Source organism: Corvus moneduloides, chromosome W (assembly GCF_009650955.1).
Source record: "Corvus moneduloides isolate bCorMon1 chromosome W, bCorMon1.pri, whole genome shotgun sequence".
NCBI classification, from domain to species: domain Eukaryota; kingdom Metazoa; phylum Chordata; class Aves; order Passeriformes; family Corvidae; genus Corvus; species Corvus moneduloides.
In genome coordinates, this window is record NC_045510.1 from 12,151,786 (window position 1) to 12,165,266 (window position 13,481).

At 46.0% G+C, this 13,481-nt stretch overlaps 1 protein-coding gene across 1 annotated transcript in view; it reads left to right on the forward strand.

Annotated features, from left to right (window-relative positions):
* LOC116437343 (zinc finger SWIM domain-containing protein 6-like) overlaps nt 1–12,702 on the forward strand; it is a 405,850-nt gene extending 393,148 nt beyond the window's left edge. The window contains exons 13-14 of the mRNA XM_032095013.1: nt 10,145–10,226; nt 11,501–12,702. Of these exons, the coding sequence (XP_031950904.1) occupies nt 10,145–10,226; nt 11,501–12,363 (945 nt within the window). The 3' untranslated portion in view covers nt 12,364–12,702. The remainder of the gene's footprint in view (nt 1–10,144; nt 10,227–11,500) is intronic.
* The last annotated feature ends 779 nt before the right edge of the window (nt 12,703–13,481 follow it).

Below are 13,481 nucleotides of genomic sequence, written 5' to 3' on the forward strand. Positions count from 1 at the left end.
GTTATTAATTCTAAATATGTCCTTAAGGCTTTAACTATCTGACTCCATAACAAGAAATTTAAAGTTCAGTCTCCGCGTGTGGAAGGACCATCCGCCTGATGGTTGACATCCTGGTCATCATCAGAAGAGTCATTAGGCTGATGATCTACATTCTGGTCGCCATTTGGATGGTTGGCGTTCTGGTCATCATTTGGAGGTTGCCTGTTCTGCCTCTGGTGCCGCAGGTCAGGGCGAACGCATTTTGAAGATAGCCACCATACTCCAGTATCTGTGGAAATGCAAGCATACCCACAACCCCAAAGGATAAGCTCATGAGGGCCTTCCCACTGGTTAGTGAGTAAATTCCGTACCCAGACTTGCCTGGGCCAGTTGTGTCTACCCTGAAGACTGCAATGAGAGAAAATTATTCAGAATAACAGGATTATTTGAATTTTGTGGTACTGTAAGGTGATTAGTTGTATACAAAGCTTTTTCTAGTCGGCTTCAGTAACCAAATTCAAAGGTTCCTGTGACAATCGTTGAAAAGCCATGGTAACAGCCCTTAATTCAACTAACTGAGCAGAGCCTGACTCGGATTGGTGTGTTAGTCAACCACCGCAAAGGCAGTGTAGGATACTGTGTGCCCTTACGCACAGTGACCCCCATTAAAAATTTGGCAGGTCTTTTCAGGAATAGTGACAGGGGGTTTTTGTGTGGAGACCATAGCATGAATCTGACCTTTAAAGTCAGCATCAATAACTCCTGAGTGCACTAAGATTCCTTGATGGGCAATGTCAGGTTTTCCCACCAGCATCGCACTGGATCCCTGGCCTAAGGGTCCATATGCGTCCAAGGGAACCTTATAAATACTGCTAGAGTCTAAGATGACTGTGGCTGCGGTGTGGACGTCAAAACCGTCTGATCCCTGGGTGCTGTTTCTAGGGTGGCTGAGTACGCCTGTGCCACCCTCTGGGGGAGCGACTGCATCAGAGAGCAATTCCCCCTCCTTGCATCCCGGCGGAAGTTTCCCGACAAAGGCCGACCATCGGCATGAGTCTGGGATCTACAAGAGTCTGAGCAATGCTCTGGCCTGCCACACCTCTTGCACTGGGGCATCGCTGTGTTCTCTTTTTCGCTTGGCTTAGGCTGCTTCCGTTTTTTCACCTGTTTTGGTTGCTTTGGTTCACTATCAGAAGATGTGTGAACAGGCTGCAGGAACACAGCCAAAGCAGACCTTTTCTGGTTCCCAGATCCCACCTTAGCGCAGGCTTCGACCATGTCTGTTACCTCAGGATCTCCCGGTAAGGCATCTATGATTTTTCTGCACTCCTCGTTTGCGTTATCTCTCACTAACTGCCTTAACAACATCTGTCTTAACCCGTCATCCTCAACCTGCTTCTCGAGAGAAGCAGCGACTTTCTCTACAAAAGAGAGGAATAACTGATTTTCCTTGAACTATTTCAGTATATTGCTTTCTAGGCGCAGACAACTCTATGGTTTTTAACAGGGCAGCCATGCCGACCTGTTGAGCTTGCTGCCGGATGCTAGCGGACAAAGTACCCTGTAGGCTGGGATCAGAGAAGGGACCAGTCCCCATCAAAGCATCTGTTCCCACTGCACGTCTAGGATTGGCAGCTGGGAGCTGCATCTTCCCTAATGCAGCCTTGTCGGCCAGCTTTCTCCAGGTTTTCTCAAAAACTGTAAATTGTATAGGTTGAAATAGAATTTGACCTAAATGTCTAATATCAAATGGAGCAAGCAAATCTGTATTTATCACCCTTATTATCTGCATAACCTCAGCAGAACCTAGCCCATGTTGTGCCACCTTGGATTGCAAATCCAGTGCAACCTTCCAAGCAATCACCTCATGCTTGTCATGCTCCCCTGAATTTGGGAGTGCCTTATACACTGGGAAAGCTTGGATCTCCCCTTTTGGGGAGTCACTACCATCCTGAATTTCTGGCACAGCCTGTGGATGGAGTGTAACAGCTTCCCGATTACCCCCCGAATCCTCAAATCTATTTGGCATTCCAAGTGTTTCCAATAACCTCCAGTCACCCTCCTCCAACGCTCACATCTTAACTGACTCTAAGAAGCGATTGTAGTGGGTCGGACGCACTGTTACCGTGCAGTCCTGAAAGGTCCAGGGGCGAGACCGGAGCAGCCTTTTTCTTGGCCGCGTGGCTACGGCAGCTTTACGCCCCGGGGCAAGAACCTCATCTGCTTCACTGCCTGACAATGAGTCATCAGGCAAAGGCAACTCTGAGGTGCTGGGAGTGAACAGAGGTGGACGGAGAGGGGCACTTTGGCTAGGTTGGCTAGGGGCAGAACAGACAGCACAGACTACAGCTGGCTGCGCTGCAGTTTGAATAGCAGCTTCTTTTCGGGATGCCACCTCGGCTATTCCCGACCGAACTGGTACTGGAGCTGCTGCAGCCGTCTCTGGGGCTACAGCTGTGCCGGGCGCTGCGCTCATCTCTTGCACCACGCCAGTGCCCGGCGCTGCTGCCGAAACTGCTGCTGTTTCTCGCTTCCTGCCCGCGTTCGGCGCCGCCGCCCCCAGCCGCTGCTCTGCAGCCGTGGCCGCTTCCTGGTTCTCCCGCGGCAGCGCTACTTCTACGTTCACCGCTGGCTAAGCCACTTCCTGGTTTGGAGCCTCGTCTCCCGTGGGCGGCGCCGGCCTGGTGCACCCCTTGCGGCAGGGTGCCTCTGGCATCTCCAACAGCTGCTTTTGCAAGCTGAGCAGTACCTCCAGCTTCTGTGATATGTTCAGTAACTCTGTCAGCAAAGGCAGATGCTGTATTAAAAGGTTGATGGCTCGGTTCTGCAGCGGTGCAGAACCGTCCAGCGTCAAGGAGGGCAGCGGACCACACCCAGGCAGTCTTGGTGCAGGCACGCCTGGAGCTGCGCTGGCCAAGAAGGGATGTCCGGGCGGTTCTGGCTCTGTTGATGCATAGGCAAATAGGCTAGGAGCTGCCATGGTCCAATTCGCTAAGCTGCTAATTCATGGCCCTGGATAAGCCGTGGCCGCCGCCGAGCCAAGCAGCAAGGCACGTTGCGCGCCCTCCCGCTGCCCCAACACCCCCGCCTCTGCTGGCGCGGGGTCCCTGGGGGCCGCGGAGTCCTGCGATTGTGCAGGGTGAGGCGGTGCAGGCTCTGCCTGTGGAGCTGAGGGTGTTTTTTCAGATTCACCATCACTTGCCCCTGGAGCCCGGTCAGCGGGATCCCCCTCGGACATTCCTCCGTCATTCATCACTGAAATAGGCGAGCCAGCTCTGCTGCCACGGTCGAGGTTGGTCAGCAGAATAAATAACAAACACCAGGTTTTGTATAATTCTAACACTGCTGGGTCCCCAAACGGGAGTTCATGCCGGACAGCACAGCCAAGTTCCTGCCATAAGGCAAAGTCCAGGGCAGTATCTGTCCATGGAAATCCCTTTTAAGGTAGCCCAATCTAATAATTCCCGAACTGAGTTTTCAGAAATGGAGGTGTGCAATATGCTAAACACACCTTTCCAGACCATTACCACAGCGTCGGTTTGTGAGCCGCTGTTCGCCATTTCTCAGTCACGTCGGGCCTCCCGGTCCTGGGGGGGGAAGGGGAACAGCGTACTTCTAGAGAAATTCAGCTTGGCTCGCAGCAGCAGGACACTTCGCAGCTTTCAGATCACATCAGGCAGCACCAAATATTGCCGCAGGCCTGGGCCCTAGGGTATATCACCGTGTCCCGCAGCCATAGGGAGGAGGAGGAGAGAAGATCCAGGAGGCAGGAATTGTGCAGCAAGATTGATTTATTTAATTATTTTACAAACTCTTTTATAGACTTTTTTCTTCATAGTCTAATTGGACAAGGATCAGCCACCCCTTGGGGGTGATTGGCTAAAATCCTAAAACATCCATTGTCAAAATATTTTTCTACTGTACCATAAACAAGAATTCTCAAGGCTGCAGGTGGTTTGGTTGTTTACATAACTCTGCTACCTCTTCTGTGAGAGAGAAAAGTCTCTCATGGACTTAGAAAATAGCAAGAAAATCCTTGCTAGCAGCATTTTTGTATCTACAGACCACCTTCCTGGTGTTTTATCTGGTAAACTTCCTCTATATGGTCTGCAGCTTGTCTAGAATCAGGGCTGAGATTTCTAGGGTGACTGATGAGACACCTGACCCAGATGTGGAAAATCCTGAGTGGTGTGGGGAATGGGAGGATATGGGCCAAACCCTGAAGGAATTGTCTAACCCGATAGCCTGGAACTTTCCCCCTGAACAAATTCCGAACCCAGCTGAAGAGGGGAAATATCTGAAAGAGAAATACAATGACAATTCTAATGAGAAAAAGCTCATTGCAATATGCTGGGCCTTGGCATATGCTTATCGTACACTGCTAGATATTGTAGGGCAGCAGATAAAAGGTGGAGGGGCAGGAAGATAAATCAGCAGACACCCCAGTCACTCAGGCTGCAGCCAAACTAGACAGCAAGCCTAAGCCATTAACAGTTGCTCCTACCATGAGAAAAAAGCACACAACCAAAACCGATTGTCCAGTGAAAGATGATGATGATGTGGGGGAAGGAATCTCAAAGCCAGAAAGTGACTCAGGCCCAGAAATCATTACTGAGTCCATGTCTATAAAGGACCTTCCTAGCCTAAGAAAGGACTACACCCAACGGTCTGATGAATCCATAATAAGTTGGATGGTCCGTCTTTGGGACGCTGCAGGTGATGATACAATGCTGGAAGGTGCTGAAGCGAGGCATTTGGGATCCCTGTCACTTGATCTGGCTATCGACCAAGTGATAATGAGGAGGGCTGACTCTGTCAGTCTCTGAACACGGCTCTTGAGTGGTGCAAGGGATAGATACCTGTGCGGAGATGATTTCTATATGCAGCAAACCCCGTGGAAGACCATAGAACAAGGGATCCAATGCCTGAGAGAACTAGCAGTGGTAGAGATTGTCTACACAGATGACCCAGGATTGAGGAGTCTAGACAGGGTCAGAGTTGATGCAGTGATGTGGCAAAAACTCATATGACTTGGGCCACAAGAATATGCTTCTGCTTTAGCAATGATGAAACCGGATGACGGTGGGAATGAGACCGTGTGGGATATGGCGATGAAGCTCCGAGTATATGCAGATGCCATGCATGGCCCAACACATGCAAGAATCGCAGCTGTGGAAACACGTCTGCAGAAAGTGGAAGATAAGATAGAGAAGAATCACCAGGAACTCAAGAAGGAGATTAAAGAGGGCCTTCTCCAAATCTTGGCGGTACAAATCAGAGATTCTGTTACCAGACACAGATGTCCCCCAGCTAGAAAGAGAAGGTACATCCCACGAGATGAGCTATGGTTTTTCCTGTGTGATAGTGGGGAAAACATGAGGAAGTGGGATAGACAACCCACTTCTGCTCTGGCAGCATGAGTGCATGAATTGAAGGAGTGCAAGACTCAGAAAGGAAGCAGCTCCAGTTGCCTGTAGCCAAACTGCCAGAAATGATGGAAGATGACATGTCCAATCCCCTTGAAGGAACCTCTAAAATGTATGCCCAGGGAAAGAAGGAAAACCAGGACACCTTTCAAGGCCACTGATCTATGTAATCAACTGGGGTGATCTGTTGGCACCTCAGGAGACCCAGCCATCCTCTAAGTACTTTGCTGGACTGGTGCCAACATGCTCAGCTCTTTGAACAACTGGGCTATGTACAGTAAACATAAATTTTACCCTATGGTTTCAATTTTGATGTTGCCAAGTTTGCCTCTTATTTGTAGGCTTGTGACTCCAATGATGTTATCAGTCTGCACACAGAAGAAAAATCTTTAATTCTGGGACAGCCTCAGAAAATAATGTGGTTCCTGTAGAAGATAGTCCTCCAATTTTAAATTATATAGTGGGTTTTCCTTTCAGAGATGTGGGTTAAAAATTGTTGTAACCTGCAATCTCAGAAAAGAGACAAAGTATACAAAATATGGGCTTTCCAGGAATTGCTACCAAGGGAATTTCACCTAAGTTAATGACAGTTTTACTGTTGCTTTCAACACAGGTGTAATTTCATTTGTTTCTTCTGCCCAACTTTTTTATTATCCGATTTTTTTTATTATTGTTATTTCTCCTTTTTTTATTATGCTGCAATGCTTTTCCCTTGTGAAAACCGGAAAAAAAATTAAAATACAAGTCAGTTTCATTAGATAAAATGTTATTTGAAAAAACATTCACGGATTGAGCTGGGAAGCCCTGGCGATTTGAGGGGCGTAAGGCGCGCCCTCCGGGCGGCAGATCCGGCCCACGGCTATGCGCCAGCGCTGTGCTGAGCGGCCGAGCCGTGAGCCCGCACCACCGCTGTGTGAAGCGGCGTGAGGATGAAGCGGGCGGGGGCAGGCCACACTAGGCCCCCTGCCCGTGCTGAGGCTGCTGCTGCCGTTGAGTGCCCTGCCGGGGCTCTGGACGGTGCTGCTGCGGCTGCGGGGGGTGGGGTGGGGGGGGGGGGGGGGAGGGGGAGGGGGGTCGGACGGACACCGACGGCTGCGCCGATCAAGGGCGCAAAGAGCAGGGAAGCGGCGGCGCTGCCGGAGCTGCCCCCACCCGCAGGGCAGCTCCCGGGGCGATGGGGCTGGCGTTAATAGAGTCTTTCCCGGGAAAAGCAAAAGATGTTACATCAACCTGCAATAACGCTTCCCTTTTACAGAGCTCCAGTGCCATAAACGCTTGCGATTGTGGAGCATTGCCAGGGAGAGACGGGTCCTTTTCCGAGACAGGTGGAGGGGGGCGGGGGGGATACATAAGGTGCAAATGGTTCTTCGCTAAATACCTGAGGGAGAGTATTGGAAGGTTCTAAAGGTTGTGCTAAGCGTTGTTTTAAGGGAAGATACAGGTCTGGCTCCTTTTCAGGATTAACAGGAGCTGACAGTAACACATCCCCATCAGGTTCATTACCAGTATCCTTTTCATCACCCCCTGCCTCAGCTACTCGAAGGGGCTCTAAAGTACTCATGAGAAATCTCCACGTTACTATTACCAAATCAGGAATCTAAAAACCTAAGTCTACATCTTCGTAAATGCTCCCCCACGTTCCCATACCTTAACATGAAAGCTTCCCTCATTTGGAAACCAATTACAGTGCTGTTTAACCAGTAATAAAAGTTGCTCTAATTGCTTGTCAGAGATTTTATGTTCTGCATTGACAACAATCTGTTGTAACGCTTTTAAGTAGAGTCGATGCTCCTGGGAAACCCCGTCCTATGATATTAGACTGCACAATCCCACGGTTCTTCGTCCAGTGAATACCACTGTCCTAATTTCATATGATGTGCTAGCAACTTACCCCCCATCGGATTGTGGTTCACTGAAAAGTTCCCCAATGTTGGTATCACATCTGTGATCTATTCCCACGTCATCAGTATCACGTCTTTGATATGTTTGCATCTTGTGGCTCACCAAATGTTGGTAATGACATCAAATGCAAAGAAAAATCTAAATGTAAGAAATAATCTAAATATAAAAAATCAAAATATCAATATCAATATATCAGCAATGAGAAGAAAACACACTGATGCGGTGTTAATTGTTCTGAGCTCTGGTCTAGGTGTAGTTTTTCCCTTCTTGTCTCCTTCCCATGTGAGCTCCCTTTTATTTAAATTTTGTTACAGATAAACAACTGCCTTCTGATTGGTCCTCAGGGCCTCTGCTAATTTTGTAATACACAAAACATGTCTCAAGCATTCCATGCATGTGATTGTTTTCAATCACAGTAAGTTACACACTCATATGGTGGTCTTCCACCAAAGCAATTTTTTCACAGCATCCTCAGCAAACACACAAGCTAGCAGAGCCTTTAGGGTTAATATTCTCTTGTTCTAATCTTGGTTAGGATGCCAGGTGTCTGGCACTGTTCCCACACTTCACAATACACCTCTTGATGCAGAGGACAACCCCTCCGCCTCTCCTACCTCCCCTGTCTCTTCTGAACAGCCTGTAGCCATAGATAGTTGCACGCCAGTCATGGGATTCGTCTCACCAAGTTTCAGTAATGGCAATAAGGTCATAACTTTCAAGCAGCACTGTGGCTTCCAACTCCTCCTGTTTGTTGCCCATGCTGCGTGCATTGGTGTAAAGGCATCTCAGCTGGGCTGTTGGCCATATATCCTTCCTAGAGGAACATCCCTTAATTTCTTTGAGATATTTCCCTGGTGTTTCCCTGTTGGCTTCTGTTACTTCAGGAGTCCCTGGCTCATCTCCATAAGACTGCAAGTGTGCTCCAGTGCGACCAGCACATTTCAGAGTCACCGCCAGAGGACCCTCACTTGCACTCCATCCCTCTAACCTTGGCCTTTCATCCCACAGCTTCCCAGGTACAAGCCTGCTGTTGTCCCCCTCCCCCCTTACATCTAGTTTAAAGCCCTGCCAATGAGCCCCACTAGTTCCTGAGCAAAGACTCTCCTCCCTTGCTGAGAAAGGTGAGTTCTGTCTGATGTCAGCATGCTCAGTGCTGTGTAGGCCATTCCACTATCAAAAACCCCCAAATTATGGTGATGACACCAGCTGTGCAGCCACATATTAATAGACTGGGCCTGTCTCTTTCTTCCAGTGTTGCTGCCTTCAACTGGAAGTATAGAGAAGAATATAACTTATGCCCCAGAATATTGGGATACGTCTGGAAGTGTGTGTTATGATCCGGTTACTAAAATTCTTAGAAATGCCTCTGCCCGAATTAAGGTGCAAACGAGACCATATTCCAGTGACAATAGTATGGGTTTTATTTGATAGCAAATATGAGGAGGAGAGAGAGAGAAAGAAAGAAAGAAATAGAAAATGAGGGGGGGACAGAAAGAGAGTTACAGGGACAGAATAAGGAAAATATCACCACTCCGTGGATCCCAACGATGTTCCGTTGATCCTCTCCATCTGGTCTTCTTGGTGGTGAAGGTCCCCCCAAAAAGCATAGAATATGATCGGTTAATATATGCTCAGGCTAGGTAGGAAAACCCAGGCACCTCCCTGGGGGGGAGTTTGCCATTGTCTTCTGCAACAGACTCCAGGTTTGTTGCATCACATGCAGTCCTGTGGTACGAGGCCTCAGGAATGACTCTGGGGGGCACTTTGGGGGGTCTTTGACGGATTCTGACACCCCCTCAGCTGCATCTCACATGAATGTCCTGTGGATGTTTCCTGTGGGGTTGGGGGTTCCACAGCTGGGCCAGTTTGTGTAAGGGAGGATAGGTGTTCACTGCCTCTAACCGGAGGTTACACCCAGAACCTCTTCCCTCCCGCCTCATTTTGGGGGGGGGGGGGGGGGAAATCTGTCAACCTGGCTTCTGTGGGCTGTGGTCTCCCCCACCCCAAACTCAGCCAGGGAAGAATCTCTGCTGTGTTTGGCTTTCTTGTGGATGCATTCTTCTTTTTCAGCCTTGTTTTTTTTTCCTAGGCCTGAGATGATTAAAGAATGGGTTTTCCCTTTCTCTAATCTGAGTGGTTTAACTTACAGTCCAAAGTCTCAGTCAGCTATCATCAGGGAGGCTTCTTCGGTTGTAGCTTCTTTATATAGTTTTTGTTATAATAAGCAAAACTTTATATCAATGTTTGAGGCATGAATTATTTAAGTCTCTGACAGTATGTATATATATATATATATCTTTGCAGCATAAGCAGCCAGTCAAATCACAGTACACTCTGACTCCTGTGTGTATTGTTGAAGTCAATGACCAAAAAATACATATGGGGGAAAAATTTGATTGGTTAGATTGTCCAACAGGAGTTGACATGTTTCCACTTTAAAGATTTATATACATAGAGGGAGGAGACACAGGATAATTTAATTTGGATAATTGATAATTGGTTGGGCTTTGTTGTTGGTTGGAGGCAGGAGGGCTTTTTTGTGGGGTGGTGAGGGTTTTGTTTGTTTTTTTTCTTCTCCCCAAATAAAACAGATTTTCTCCTCTAGCCTAGAAGGACCTGCAGTTGGAATTACTCTCTGTATGCTCTTCTAAGGCAGCTGAGTAGTATTTATCAAATCTTTTGACATATCAGCTAAAAAGACGTAACAGAGCTGAGAAGGAAAGAGGCTGCCATTTTGAACCTCACTGTATTTGAGTAACTTAAATCCCTGATTGTTGGTATATTGTCTTGGTTTTACAATAGGATTAATTTGTACTTTTTTTGTGTTGTTTTAATAGGTGATGCGGATGACACTGTCAACATTGAATTGGCGACGACGGGAAATGGTGAGGTGGTTGGTAACATGTGCAACAGAAATAGGTATGTTCTGAGATGCTTCTCAAGGGCTCCTGCCTTTTTGTCAGCTAATCTTAGAGGGCTTGATCTTGTTTGTCAACACTCAGGCTCTGCAAATATCTCCCACCTTCTGTTTCTCTTTAAAATCCCTTTTTTAGAAGACAATAATTATGTCAGTGATGAGTGGGTTTTTTGAGCATATAATAGAATAGGCACAGGCCAAGTGAGACAATAGTTTATTAATGCAGTGTAACTTCTTTCCCCTTCAAGGTAGGGACGTCCATAACCCAGATTTCCCCTTCTTCCCTCCATGCTGGGTTTGGGTTTGAGGCTGCAGCAGAGAAAAGGGTAGTGGTTATGGGATGTTACACTATGCTACAACTTTGCTTGCTCTGAAGGGTGAGGCTCCAAAAGACTGGTGAGAGCACTGTCTTGTCAGCTTTGGGGAAGATGAACCGGAAAACAGGTGAATGAAATGCTGAGGTTGCATCACACTGTGTGGCAGACAAGATCTCATGAAGGGGTTCTCATTGTTTGTTGTTTGTTTTCTTGGTTTCATTTTTTTTAAGCCCCTTTGTAAATCCAAGCTTAGAGTGTAATGCTTCTTTGTTACATGGCTATGACATTGTGCAGGCCTCTCGTCTGCACTGGAAAGCAAAGCAAACCAAACACTAATGCAACCCAAGCCTTTCTACGATATTGCTCAGAGTATTTCCCTAATAAAAATCTTTATGTTCAAGTGTATATCAATTTGATGCAAGATGTATCTGAAAAGCCTGTTGGAAGAGGGTAGGGGTTAGGATTTTTTATTTCTTTTAAAGTTGTGCTTAGTATTAAATGCCATGGTGTTCTATTAAATGAGACATTTGGCATGCTTTCATATTCTTTTGTGCATGTGCTGTACTGTGAGATGCATGTTAAGAAAAGAAGTTAAAATTGCCTTTTAAGTCTTTGGTGTGAGGGCTGCTTTTGAGTGATGTGATAAGACCAAATGAGCCAGAACTTGTTATCCAAATTGTATTAGATAACAAGTAAAACAGCTCAGTTGTCTCAATGGGAGATAAAAGCTTATCTTGCAGGCTTTGTTATCTGCATTTCAGTGATTGCTAGAGTGTACACAGTTAGGCTTTGTTTTAATGTCCTTTTGCAGATATGTTATCTGGTTTAGCTTTTCTTGCTGAAGCTGGTCTCCTTCAGTGTACTGGCAACCTCTTAGAACTGTGAATATAATCTTTTGCTGAATATCTATATCTGCTAGGTTTTGTCAGTTGTGCCTAATCCTTTCTTTCTCTCCCCAGGTGTTTATGCACTGGATAGTATAATGCAAAACTGGTTTACACTTTTCACTCCAACAGAAGCCACTAGTATTGTTGCTACAACAGTGATGTCCAACAGCACCATTGTCCATCTGCATCTGGACTGTCATCAGCAGGAGAAGCTGGCCAGCAGTGCTAGAACACTTGCTCTACAGTGTGCCATGAAGGATCCTCAAAACTGTGCCCTCTCTGCACTCACTCTATGTGAAAAGGATCACATAGCTTTTGAGACCGCTTACCAAATTGTTCTAGATGCTGCTACAACCAGCATGAGCTACTCACAGCTTTTTACTATAGCACGATACATGGAGCACCGTGGTTACCCTATGCGGGCCTATAAGCTGGCCACTTTGGCCATAACGCATCTCAACCTGAGTTACAATCAAGACACACACCCTGCCATTAATGATGTTCTCTGGGCATGTGCGCTCAGCCACTCCCTTGGGAAAAATGAGCTAGCAGCTGTAATACCTCTGGTGGTCAAAAGTGTCAAGTGTGCAACAGTACTGTCAGATATTTTGCGCAGGTGTACTTTGACCACTCCTGGCATGGTGGGACTCCATGGAAGGAGGAATTCTGGTAAGCTCATGTCACTGGACAAAGCCCCTTTAAGACAACTCTTGGATGCCACGATCGGAGCCTACATTAATACAACTCATTCACGTCTCACTCACATCAGCCCACGACACTATAGTGAGTTTATAGAGTTCCTCACCAAGGCCCGAGAGACCTTCTTAATGGCTCATGATGGACACATCCAGTTTACACAGTTTATTGATAACCTAAAACAAATCTACAAAGGCAAAAAGAAACTGATGATGTTGGTTCGTGAGCGGTTTGGTTGATGAAAATGCGTGAAGGGAGGAGGTTGTTTGTTTTTACTTGAGCCTGCCTTTGTATCCTTTTGAACTTAAAGAAACAAAGCCACACTGGTATTATATGTGTATAGTTATACTGAGTTTGAAAACTAAACTGTCATGTTGTGAAAGTTTGTGTGTTTAAATTTTTTTCCTTTTTTCTGTTTTGTGTGAGAGAGAGGTTAAAAAAAGGTTTGGTTTACACTGAGTATATGTTGTCAAGTGGCAAAAGCCCACATCACTCTCCTGTTCTTTCTGTATATGTTCACAGCCTCAAAAACAAAACATATATTGCAATGGCTTTAAAAAAACAAACAAAACACCTCCATCCTGTGATAAGTACCTCGAATGGATTCAGCTTTACTCCTTTGTAACTCATCGTTATATTTCAACATATTTAAACAAACCAACAAATGAAATACTAGTAGTTAAAAGGCTGACCATGTGGCTTTGCAGTGCTGTTCATCCAGAAGCATGGCACACAATGCTTGTGCATGTGGAAACTTAGCAACTGTCAACATACATTCTCAGGGATTTATCAAAATAAATTTTTTAAAGTATGAAAGCATTTATTGTACTGTATATATATTATAGTATATGTCTGAATATTGAAAAAATCTAACATTAATTTATAAAAAAATCAAATCTATGTAATGCAAAATACTTGAAGCTGCAGTAGCTTGGTTTTAAAGAAAAACTATCTGAAGGACTAAAGTGCGCCTTGCTTCAGGGTTAGCTCAGGTGGTGAACTATATGCTAGGCATCTATTCAGAGCCATCTTTTGGATTGCATGGTTGGAATGATACCTACTGGGGGAAGTTTTATATATATATATATATGTATGTATGCATGTATATATATGTATACACACATAAACACATGCTTGTAACAGGCACTATAGTAAAGAGGGACAACAAAAAATACACAGCCAGAGCAGCAAGCCTTAGCATTATGAATACAGTATGCCAGAATTGGAGTTTGTGCCTCCTAGCCTAGGAAACCTAAATAAATATCATTTTTGACACAAAATGCAAAATGATTGACGTGATACATTACGCCTTTGCAGTGAGCTAACAATAAGCTAACCTTTGTGCACAAATATATAT